The sequence below is a fragment of the Pleurodeles waltl genome, chromosome 3_1 (genome assembly GCF_031143425.1).
Source record: "Pleurodeles waltl isolate 20211129_DDA chromosome 3_1, aPleWal1.hap1.20221129, whole genome shotgun sequence".
Taxonomy (NCBI): domain Eukaryota; kingdom Metazoa; phylum Chordata; class Amphibia; order Caudata; family Salamandridae; genus Pleurodeles; species Pleurodeles waltl.
This window is the reverse complement of record NC_090440.1, coordinates 148,717,038-148,729,967: the sequence shown is the minus strand read 5'-3', so window position 1 is coordinate 148,729,967 and position 12,930 is coordinate 148,717,038. Positions and strand designations below refer to the sequence as shown.

The 12,930-nt window shown below is 41.6% G+C and overlaps 1 protein-coding gene across 3 annotated transcripts in view; it reads left to right on the top strand.

Annotated features, from left to right (window-relative positions):
* The window catches only part of KIF3A (kinesin family member 3A), a 224,141-nt gene that overhangs the window by 66,708 nt on the left and 144,503 nt on the right, over nt 1–12,930 (top strand). For all 3 annotated transcript variants that reach the window (XM_069221976.1, XM_069221977.1, XM_069221978.1), the window contains exons 7-8: nt 7,053–7,250; nt 7,965–8,139. In XM_069221976.1, the coding sequence (XP_069078077.1) occupies nt 7,053–7,250; nt 7,965–8,139 (373 nt within the window). The remainder of the gene's footprint in view (nt 1–7,052; nt 7,251–7,964; nt 8,140–12,930) is intronic.

Sequence of the window (12,930 nt, the reverse complement as noted above, 5' to 3'; positions counted from 1 at the left end):
TACACCTTGTCCAAGGAGGGACCCTCACTCTAGTCAGAGTAGGGGAGATACACAGCTCAGATAACCCCTGCTCACCCCCCTTGGTAGCTTGGCACAAGCAGTCAGGCTTATCTCAGAGGCAATGTGTACATTATTTGCACAAACACACATCGTACACTGTGAAAATACCACAAAATTACTCCACACCAGTTAAGAAAAATAGCCAAGTGTGCATCGGGAAAGTAAGTGATGCATCAATTCCTTACTCCCAAGTGAAGCAGTGTGTCGATTCTTTCCCTGCCAGGTAAGCAATGTTTCGATTTCTAAACGACTTGCCTCGGGTCCGTGCAGCGATGTTGAAGATTTTTGCACCCAGGGACGATGCGTGGAAAATCCGGAAGCATCGCAGCGATGAATCCGCGCTGAGCTGGCGATGCATCATTTTTACCGGCGCTGCATGGATTTTTTTCAGCCGTGGGGCAGGCACTGATTTTTCTGCCGCTCGGCTCCGGTGCATGGATTTTCCATCTGGTTGTGCCAGTTTCTCCTTCCAGGGACTGGATGTGGCACTACTTGGTAAGTCACTGGGTCTCAGCAAGAGAGCCCAGGTGCTGGCAGATGAAGTCTTTGTTGTCCCTGAGACTTCATAACAGGAGGCAAGCTCAGTCCAAGCCCTTGGAGAATCTTCACAAGCAAGATACACAGCAAAGTCCAGTTTTTGTCCTCGCTAAGGTAGAAGCAGCATCTTTAGGCCAACCCAGCAAAGCACACACAGCAAATAGCCAGTACTCCTCCTCACAGTTCTTCAGCTCTTCTCCTTGGCAGAGGTTCCTATTGATCAAGGCAATCCGCATGTTCACCTGTGGGGGACAAAGGCCTAGCAATAGTGAACACCGAATTTGGCAGTATTTCACTAGCAGGGCATGTAAAACACACTAGTACATGCCCTACCTTTTAACTGTATTGCACCCTGCCCATGAGGCTACCTAGGGCCTAGCTTAGGGGTGACTTACATGTAGTAAAAGGGAAGGTTTTGGGCCTTGCTCACTGTGCCACTGGATTCAAGCTAGCCTGTCTGATGAAGGGTGAAACCCTGAAACCGGTCCCAGGATGCTTGTTTCAGGTCCAGTGAGGACCTGGCTTGGCAGTTCGGCTTGGACTGTTCCCATGAGGAACAGGGTCAAGACTGATTTGCATTTGGCTGGGTCCAAACTGGGGTGGCATGGTAGGCAAAAGAACGATGGATTAAACCCAGATCTGTGACTGGGGGTGAGTGTTTGCATTGTTCAGCACTCTGTCCATCATCCTTTTGTGTTGCTAAAGTGGGAACACTTGCCAGGTCCAATTGGCATTGCAAAACTGCACACACAGACACTGCAGTGACAGGTCTGAGACATGTTTACAGGGCCACTCAGATGGGTGGCACAGTCAGTGCTGCAGGCCCACTCGTAGCTTTTGATTTACAGTCCCTGGGCACCTCTACTGCACTTTACTAGGTCCTTACTATTAAACCAAATATGCCAATCAGGGGTAACCAATCATAATCGCAATTTACATAGGGAGCACTTGCACTTTAGCACTGGTCAGCAGTGGTAAAGTGCCCAGAGTACCAAAAACGAGCAAAAACGAAATCCAGCACAAGGTCAAAAATACAAGAAGCAGAGGCAAAAAGACAGGGGAAACCACACCAAGGGTGCCAACAGTAACAGCTTGCTTTCAGCCGAATCTTCCACAGCAGCCAATGTTTTATCATCCAACCTCGTCCGTAAACGAGTTATTGCAGCAACAGAAGCCGTATCTATTGCTGATTTGGCTGTTTCTTCAGCCAAGGTATTGCCTGTAACATGTATTCCAACTACATGGACATTTGGTAGGGTTTCTTTCAGATCCGCTACTTTCCCACCACAGTAGTCTGTGTTTAATGGTGTTGCCTTTTGAATCTCTGAACCCATTTTGGCACCATTAATGCAGGTATTCATTGAAGGACTGGACACAGTAGTACGAATCATGGATGATTGGTGTTAACTGTCCTGGATCCGTGTGTTCCAGTGCCTACAAAAGAGTGTTGAGCTCTTCCATAAATGTAGCGCACAAGAGCAGACTTGTACAGTTTCATGAGCATTATTTATTTTGGACAGCGCTTGCAGCTACCTCATGTTGTGACAAGCCAGATAAGTTTGCATCTAGGTGCTAACGAGATTCACCTGTTGTAAAGAAGACGTTTTCAAAGGACCACGCAGTCAATGTAAAAGATGGGAGTTTTTTTTTTTTTTACCAGTTATGGATGACTGATTTACCTCTAGTTCAATTATTGCAGTCAGATCAAGAAGAAGAGGTTAGTGATTATGCCTAACTGAAAGCTTACAGCCTTACACAATTAGATGTGAGATGCGGCGAGATTTTGGAAAGGAAGCAATGGATGGCGAGGAGTCCTACAGCAAATATGTCTACCAGCAAGAATACAAGTCTGCGAGTACTTGAATTGATATAGGATAGAAACCACCTTAATATTATGGAGAAATAGATGTGGTGCAAGTGCCAATGGACTTCTTATCAATGTTGAAATAGATGATGGATACTTTCGGTAATTATTACCAGGGCCACCAGAATTATGCGGCAGCGGAGAGCCAAATTATGCTTCGAGGGTAAGTAAATTATGCAGCTAGAAAAGGCAAATTATGCAACACATTTTGTGATAGTATTAAGTCATTATTTAATCATTTTGAAATCTGTTAACACTGTCTGGGCACTAGTTGCAGTTTATTAGTACCAGTTTAACACCTAAATATAGCAATGAGCTACTGAAATGTGACCAGTCAACCTTTGCAAAGGGCCATCCAGAGCTCAACAGCATGTGGCACTGCATTTTTAGTAAATTTTGGATAGTTTGATCAAGAAAATGTTTTTGGTTAAAATCTGCAGATTATGCAGTAGATGATTAATTAGGTAGGAATACGGCAAATCTACAATTTTGCAAAAATCACAGCAGCCGCACAATCACCTAAATTCAGTGGCCCTAGTTATTAACGCAGCAGACAACTACTTAACCTTACATTGGGTTTCCTGCTACACCTATCCTCCCACCTCCTTAACCTGCTCCTTTACCAGTTTCAGTTCCTCTCCAGCCATCGCTGTTACCTCCTCCTCCAACACCAAAGGGATTGGCCCATGCAGAAGTCTAATGATTTTACATATTTTGATGAGAAGGAGAGCTACCACAGACGATGATGGAAGAGATGATAATGGGCAAGAATTTAATTTTCCAAGTGGAAATGATGGCAAATTCCACAGGATTGTACAGATAATATCTCTCAATGGCATTAATTGATTAAAAGAGCTGCCACAAATTAAATCTACTAGTGACATCTGTAGATGAACCATGCTTTCTTTATGACTTTAAAGAGCAACCTTGGAAATATGTTAAGTTCATATCCATTCTTGATTATGTCTGATCATAAAGTTAATGAAGACACATGCTACTGACCCAACAATGAAACCTTGCCTGGAGAAAAAATAGGCCCTGGATTTAGTTCTGGCTTGCCTCATTAGTCATACTTGATCATATTCAGTAATTGCTTAAGCAGCTCAAAGAAGAACCAATACCCCAATAACCCCTTAATCTAGTCCACCAAAAAAGGATAGCAATTGACAGTCTGGGTCAAAGAATTTCCTCTATGGCAGCAACGTCAATTAAGACAGCCAATGCCCTGGTGAGCCTCGGACGTTATGATCCAGATGTTACTGGAACTTATTCCTGCGGATAAGACGGAAATGGCAAGAGATATTCTAAAGGAAGGAGAACTAACTTCTTTAATTATTGACGCAGCAATGGATGCCTCGAATACAGGTTTTTGCCAGTTGGCATTGGCAGGAGGTACTGTACTAAGGAGACTGGGCTGGTTAAAATCCAAAGCCTTCTGTACTCATGTCCAATCTAAAAGCCTTGATATGACCTTTGATGGGCTAACTCTTTTTGGTAAGCATGTTGATGAAGTTTTGCAAGGCATTAAAATGAAAATAGGTTCTTTAGAAGCACAAACCAATGACAGACAAGAGCTTGACTTTCTTCTTGCAGCCCTTGTTCTGTCTGGTCCGCAGACGTTTGGGGTTGAGGGGGGGTAGGGAGAATTTCCCTTTTTGCTCCTGTATGCATGAACATAACATCAGACCAATAGGTGATACGAATTGTTCAATCAGTTCATGCGTTGGATTTCATCCGGAGACCCCCAGTTTGTTCATCAAGAAAAGGAACATTATCTTCATTTGAAGGAGCTGTAAATGGAAATTCGCATGATTCCCTCTAAAGGAGCCATAGCCATTGTCCCCAAATCGCAAAGGAACCAAGGTTTTATTCCACAATCTTCCCAATCAAAAAGAAGGTGAGTCAACGGAGAGCAGTACTGGATCTGAGAGAGCTAAATAAGTTTATAAAGAAACATTAATTTCAAATGATTACTTTGCAAGAAGTCCTCCAGGTGATACAGAAAGTGTATTTTTTGACTTCTCTGGACCTTTGGGATGCATACTTCCTCATTCCCATTCATGGAAAGCACAAAAAGGACATCCGATTCTCACTGGTGGGTCAACACTACCAGTTCAAGGTGCTGTGTTTTGGACTCAAATCAGTGCAACAAATATTAACCAAATTCCTCACTCCAGTTGGGGCTTTTCTCAGACGAGAAGTTCACCAGGTGTTCCCATACCTGGATGACTAGTTAGTAAAAACACCATCCAGGGAAAGAGCAAAAGCGTCTACAAATGTTTGCATCAGTCTCTTAGGGATATTAGGTCTCACTTTGAACAGAGACAAAATCATTGTTGGAACCCCAGACAACGATCCAGTTTCTGAGAGTGATACTTGTCACTCACTTGGGAAAAGCTTTTCCATCGGCTTCAAGGATAAGAAAATTACAGACAATGGCAAAGACTATTGCTGGCAAGTAATTAATCACAGTGAGGCAATAAAATACCTTGCTGGTCTGATGGCATCATGTGTAGGCCTCCTTCTGTTTTGCAGGCTCCATATGAGATCTGTTCAGCAAGAGCTGGATTTGGAATGGAAACAGATAGAAGGCTCAGGGGAAGATATGGTCTGTGTCACAAAGCACTTGAAGAAAGCTCTAATGTGGTGAAGGTTTTTAGCAGTTTAAATGCAGGTCTTTCTTTTCTGCCAATAACAGAAAGGTTAATACTCACCATGGATGCATCCATGGACGGATGGGGAGCCATCCTGTTAGAACTTTCAACTAGAGGCCTCTGGTCAGATGCAGAGAAAAGGCTACACATCAGTGTGTTGGAACTCCGCACCATTTGACTAGGTTTACAAGGGTTCCTCCCCAGATTGGCTGGTCCATCAGTACTAGTCAGAACAGACAACCCAATATGCATGTTCTACATATCCAAGCAAGGAGGATGCACTCAGCAGGCAAATGTCGATTTATCATGACTTCCCAGTCAGAGGTAGAACTGAAACCGGTGGATAATTTTCATTCAGTTGGGTCAACCCACACTCCGAAAAACAGGAAATGCCTGTACTTCGCAAGCAGGTTCTAGCATCCAGGGACAATGGGCAATGCTTTTTGATCAATTGGTCCAAGATATTTGACTACGCCTTTTCTCCTTTTACCCTGATTCCCAAGATGTTAATGTAGGTGAAGATAGTTCATTACACAATGATCCTCATTGCTCTGACGTGGACTCGCCAGTTGTCAGTACACCATTCCTTTGAAGGTGCATCCTAGGATGCTTTACCGACATCATAGTGAAATTGTCCCCCATGATCCAAAGTCACTGACAGTATGGTACCTGCCCATGTAGAATTTGGCCATTTGGATTTATCTCAGGAATGTAACAACTTTTAATGCCAATTTGAAACATTTCGGTGTCTGGTACAGGAACAATGGTCATCACCCACTTTAAATAAACCCTACTTATGCCCTTCCATATCTGTTACATTTGGCCAAGAGTGGCCTGGAATATTCTTCTGCTGCTTCATCTTGATGCTACCACAAAAGGTCAAACCCTGGCCAAACAGGGGATCGCACCTTTGACTCTCAGCATGTATTGCATTCTGTCATGCCAAAGCCGAGCGTCCTCTCCAGGGAAGTGTGAGAGCGTATTCTACCAGGGGCATGGCTTCAACTACAGCACTCTATGGACATCTGCTGTGCAGCCACCATGAAGGAACAGGCATACATTTAGAAAGCACTACTGCCTAGATGTGGATGCAGAAGCTGACACAGCAGTGGTACCGGCAGTCTTGGGAAACCTGTTTCATTAAAGGTGAGTCTGCTTCCCACTTTGACGTATTTTATAAGTTATACTGCTTGCTATTCTGATTCAAGCATGTGAATATATAAAAGATCCAGTGTTGGAGAAGAAATTAGTTACTTACCGGTAAATCCAATTCGTCAACATTGGGATCTGTTTATGTATTCACACGTAACCCTCTCTCCTCCTCGGTTAGAGGTACATAATGTTTGTTCTCAGACTTGTGCTTCAAAATCTGAGCTATGGTAGCCTCTGGGGGAGTAGGGTAGCTTACGCTTCTACCTCATTGACTGAGGTTTAGGTTCTTTCAGATGAAGTGGATGTACTGAAGATTTTTGGCTGTTTTAGACCTATGGCCTTTTTTGAAATGTTTATAATTTGCTGCTTATTTTACATTGTATACTGCTATGTTAGTGTACCTAGAAATCTCAGCCTGACAACTGGCAACGATTGAAGCATATGAATATATAAAAGATACCGATGTTGGAGAACTGCAGTTACAGGTAAATAAATACTTTCTTCCAGATTCTCTTTTGTTTGTCTATTATTCATGTAATATTTGCAGTAAGCCAATAATGAACAGCAGTGTGATAGCCTTAGTAAAGCTGCAGATGTTAGTGAGTTAGTTGGATTAAAGGGGTGGTTTCTTAAAAGTGGGTTATTATGAATGTAATACATTTTATTACTTTGCTTTTAGCCGTCTTTTGGTTTAATGTGTTGGGAGATCTGTTAAGAATTGTATATTTCATCTATGTAATTGTGTTTCCTGTTTGTCACCACATATCCCTTTGTTTATGCTTTAGGGGTCAGAAAGACAAGGAAAGACTGGTGCAACTGGGCAACGTCTGAAAGAAGCAACCAAAATTAATCTTTCCCTTTCGACTCTTGGTAATGTAATTTCTGCCTTGGTGGATGGAAAGAGTACCCATGTACCATATCGTAATTCTAAACTGACTCGGCTGCTTCAGGATTCCTTGGGTGGCAATTCCAAAACCATGATGGTAGGAATTTGAAATACAGCTATTCGTGTTGGAATGATTCCTGTTTATATTTCTGTCGTGTGTTGTCATAGAGTTGTTGTAGGCTTAACTGATGAAAGTTGTTGCTGGAGGTGTTGAACTATAATTGAGGCCTAAGCTTTGTAACCTTTTCCTAACCTTCAGTAACTTATCTCAGCAAGGTACGTTAATTCTCAGTTAACATTTATGACTAAGCCACACAGATTATATTTCATTTCACTTGGCACTATTAGTCCCCATGTTTCAATGTTTAGATGTCCTTTCTGTCTACTTAGTCAATAGTAAAATTCATATGGTCGCCGCTATGTGTTTCAGAATGAGCACACAAAGTTTTGATACCAGTAGTCTGAATTTTTGCAGAAGGTGGCAGTGTATTGTACAATAATGTGTGGATATACATTGACAGGATTTGTTTATAAATAAAATTATGATTTATCTTGCTAGTTTTTTCCTAAATGGTTTATTGTCTTTATTGAAGGGAGTTTGATGCACAAAATCAAAAACGATAATGGCACTAAATTCACTTTAAGACACAACTCTCTGTTCCGCTGAACTGGACTGAGTCCAGTAACTCGATGGTTGTAATGTTATCTGGGCCAGCTCTTCACTTCTCTTAACTGACTTGTGTTTTTGTGAGACTTCTTTGACTATTCCAGTTATGTATAATAATGTGCCATCATTGTGTTTCGTGTGTAGTGTGCAAACATTGGACCTGCAGACTATAATTATGATGAAACAATCAGCACATTACGATATGCTAACCGTGCCAAAAATATTAAGAATAAAGCCAGGATTAATGAAGATCCAAAGGATGCTCTATTGCGGCAGTTTCAGAAGGAAATTGAAGACCTCAAAAGAAAACTTGAAGATGGTAAGTTTACCATTCTTTAAAAAGACTACTTAATACGAAAAATTCTAGTTGTTACATAGATATTTCTTTTAGCATGACCTCCATCATCAGTATTATTTCCTTGTAAAGTATCTGTTTCGTCCCCTCTCTTGAAGACATGGCACTTTAAATCCTAGTTTAAAAGTACAATTTCCTGTACACAAACAGCAAATGCTTTTCTACATTTGCATATATTTTAGTTTAAAGTGGGGTAGTAGGTGTCTCCTTTTGGTAGCTTTAATCAAAGTAGCAGTGATGGAGGCATTTAAAACAAAAAGCATTGTCAATTCTAGTAGATCTTGCTTATAATAGACAGTGCCTCTTCTTACTTTGGTGGGTGTAGACACTTAAATATTGTAATGCATTTACTCTGTCACTCACAGACCCATTCATCGACCTTCAGCCTCATTCTTGATTTCATTCACTAAAACAGACCAACACATTCAACAAGCATAGGGAAGCTAGATTACAATAATAGAAGTAGAATAAAGGGTAAGGAAATAAATGAATGGGACCTATAAAGGAAAGAAATGGAAAACTAGATGACTAGTCACTAGCTCAGACACTGAAGTGTATTCATTTTCAGGTGGCTCTGCATGTGTGATGAGGTAAGAATGCACTTACTCACAGGTCAGCCAGTGGCAGCCATGGGCCAACCCATTTGCCCATGCAGTATGTTGTCATATGGAGAACAACAATGTAAATGACCCCGGAACTGACATAAGAGGGCTGCCTCAAAGAAACTTGTCTGTAGGGTTTTATGTTGTTTTATTACTAGGACATGACGGACAACTATACCTGCCAGGTCCTCATAAGAGGGTTCAGCAAGGATTATTGCAGTGCATATCATCTACCGATAAGGTTTTTCTAACTAAGTAACAGACATAAAAAACCTTGCTTAAGCTGTATCTGATGAAATCTCTTTGAAATGAAACACTATAACCTTGTGGTCCAAAAGATCCTAAAAGTACAAAGGTTTACCAAGTCATAGCTTTTTCATAGTTTCTGGTACAGCTTCTCTTAGTTCTAAGGCTCACAGGACTTCAGGAACAGCACATAGTTTTGGGTAGAACTATGAGCATGTCCTGCCCTTCAGGGCTCCACACAGGTCCTAATCGGCAGGTTCAGTCCTTTTCTGTTCTTACACAGGTCCAAAGAGTATTCTGATGAGCTGTGGGGGAGGTGCCAGGTTTGTAGGTATCTGTGGCCATTGGGTGGGGGTGACTCGTGGACACTGACTAGCCAAAGATAAGAAAGTTCCCAGAGGCTTTCCTTCCCACTTATGCTGCACATCCTGTTTACCTTCCTGAAAACTGACAGTGCATTTTTTTCACAGGCAAATTCAACGTGGCAGAATCTTTCTTCCTCTGAAGGGAGCTTGTGTGCCAGATAGGGATGTATTTAGGGACGTGAGCAGCACTCTCCTTTTCTGATATACAAAACTGGTTTGGGGCCAGCTCTCACTCCCACTTGTCTGGTACCAAAGTGGCTAAAGAGTGCCTACAGAACAAAAGGCTTCAAGTCCCCAGATCCCTCTTTACACTTAACTATGATTGGGTTGGCCTCACCCTAGTCCCATTCATGTTAATGAAATTCCTGGGCTCTCCCAAGGCTGTGTTTCCTGAGTGGATATCTGTCACATACTCACATTCAAGTTGTCCTGTGAAAAGGCTTAGCCATTGTTACTGATAAAAGCAGTTTTCACACCTCATTAAAGGGAGTCACTAGCAGGGCCTCTGTCAGCAGGCTTATGCTGATATGCCTATTGCAAAATTAGGTAAAGTGTAACTTTTTAAAATCGCTTTTCCTAAATAGTTATTGAATCTCTGACTTCACAGTTGTATTGGTAAATACACATTAAAAACAGTGTTTGAATTATTCGAGTAACCTGTCCAAAACTGAAGATAGCAGGGTTATGATTTTAGACTGAAATCTAGTTTTTCTCATAAGAGAGCTAGAGGCCTTTGCAATGAAGATAGTGTTGGGTGGACAGACACTGTAGGTGCATGTCAACATTAAATTATTGTATTCATCACTTTTAAATACAAAACACCCTACCGGATAGGTTACAAGGTCTACTTAGGAATGACTTCTTCAATAGTTAAAAGTATGTTTGTCCTGTCAAAAAATGATTATTTTGACAGGTTTTCCTGCAGGTGTAAAAACTGCAGGGGTCAGCTACACAGGTAGGCCTGAAGCCATGTTTCCTTTATCAACCTAGTGGATGGCAGAACATGTGCTTCAGACTGCTGGTAATGTCTAACTTTTCCAAGGTATTGGTGTATTTTTACACCATATATGGTGGCCTTACTCTAAAGTTAATTATACTAACAGCAGTGCCCCAGTTTGCAGAGTCCAACAACCAGAAAAATACCAATGAGCAAAAAAATGGGGGTGACCATGCAAAAAGAAGCACTTTCTCAAAGTTTAAAATATGATTTGCGCAATAAATAAGCTAGGCCTTTTTTAGTTTTGTTTTTGTATTTTTCTTATTAAACAGATTAGACCTATAGCATCTTACATTACATTCCCTAAAGAATCAGTCATGCCTATACCCTATATAATTGGCTCATCACCATAACCAACTCAAGCCTACTGTATTGAGCATGCGTTTTTCTACAAGGTAGCCATCAAGTATACTTATCAAATTAATGTTGGCAGAACGTTATACAACCCCTCTGAAGAAGGCCTAGAAGGACTAACAAGGATTATTGTAGTACATAACCTCTCATCCCTTAAATCCCCCCCAGGTAATGCAGAGAGGTAACCAACACTAGACCCCTTGCTTGTTATAATAACATGTGAGCATCCAAGTAAGATTCTACCTGGCTACAGGTTTTAAAACAATGACGAGGCAATCCACTCTTTGAGGCCCAATGACTAAGATAGGATTTTCACAATAAACAAGCCAGGCCTAATGCTTTTGACATATTTCCATAATCAAACAGATCAGATCTATGGCCTCTGGCATAACCTTTCCTAGTAAAACAATAAGACTTGCAGCCTTTATCATTAAATAGTCTGCCAAATCAAAGCCTATTGTATTAAGAATAAGCTTTCCCACAAGGTGACCAACAGGCATAAAGTTCTAAAATTACAAGTATTTATAAAAATTACATTTAACATAGATATGCAACCCCTCTCAAGAAGGCCTAATAAAGGTTATCACAGTGCAGTTCTTCAATCCTGAGGGTTTGAAAGGGCATACCCAGCACCAGACCATTGACTACTGTGGTAATGTGAGATTACATGTAACAAAACGTCTGTCTATGAGCTTTAACACAATGTAGTGACAATCCACCCTTAAAGTCGTGTTGGCATTAAAATATGGTTTTCACAATAAATAAATTAGTCTTCCTGTCTTTGCATACTTTTTCATAACAGATCAGATTGAAGTCCTAACCAGTGACTTGTCAACATGATCATCTCAGTCCTGCTGTATTAAGCATGATCTTTCCACAAGGCAAAACGTGCATTACACATGCTCTTTTTCAAGCTGAAGCACACAGCTTCAGCCCAATCAAAACCTGTGCTCAGGACCACAAATATTTGGGCAGAGCCAGGCCCTCTATCTCAGTAGTGTTTTCAAAGCTATTTTCTATTTGTCACTTAAGATATAACAACAGCTGCACTACCAAGCCAGACCTGAAAAGTATCAGCTGCCCTGAAGTAAATACTAGTGTCTTGAGCACCAAGATAGCAAATATGTATCAATAACACTCTGTAATGTAATTTTAGTGGTCAAAGCCATCCTTCCAGTTATTAACGTGTGTGTTCGATGGCATGTGTGGCTGTAGATACACATGCTCTGCATATTTCTGCCATCTAGTGTTGGGTCCGGATGTGTGCAAGTTGTTTTTCTTCTAAGCAGTCATCTGAGTCACGAGGTAAAGTGACCCTTCTCGGTGATACTGTGCATGGGCATTGACTCCATTGTTAGATTTGTTTTCTTTCCACCATCGGGTTCGGACATGTTCTTCTGCGCTCTGGTTTGAGACCGTTTCGGCCTCCCTTCAGAGCAACCTAGAATCCCATACTCATCGGTATTGTTTTCCCTTGCGTTTAATTCACTTGCAAACCACACTTCATTGGATCGACGAACTTCGCTCCCGGCCTTTAGGACTTGCCTGGTTGGGCCGCTTTATTTATTTATTTTTTTCCCCCTACTTCGATACCAAAAAGAAATATGCTGCTGATTTGAACTTGCACCTTTCTGTTTTTGTCAGAGGTGTCACTCCAAATATCCACACACAGACTTGCACTTGCGTGTCACATTTGTTTATCACCTGATCACAACAAGGAGAACTGTGAGACCTGTCGATTGTTTCAATCCAAGAAAACGCTGAAGGATCATCAGGTGCGTAAAAAAAAAAAATGCTGCGAAAAAGAAGTCAAGGAGTCACCAGACTTCTTCGGTCTCCAGGACATCGAGCCACAGGAAGAGTTTCAGGAGGCTTCTGTGGCAGAAGAGGAGGCCTTATCCATATCAGATTCTGGATCTGAGTCTGAGACTGAAACCAATGTGCAGACATGAGGTACCATCGGCATACCACTCAGTGAGTACAAAAGCCCATATTACACCTGCTAAGAAATACTAGGCTTTGACTGAAAATAAGGCTACCGGGCCACCACTGCCATCAGGCCATAGTCAGCACCAAACAGTTGCCAAGGATGCCCCGCCTTCTGGCTTGGCACCATAGCCTAAGCGTAAAGACTCTGCCCATAAACTGGCTTCAAAGGTTTCTGCATCGACCCAACCTAAGCTGCCTTCTG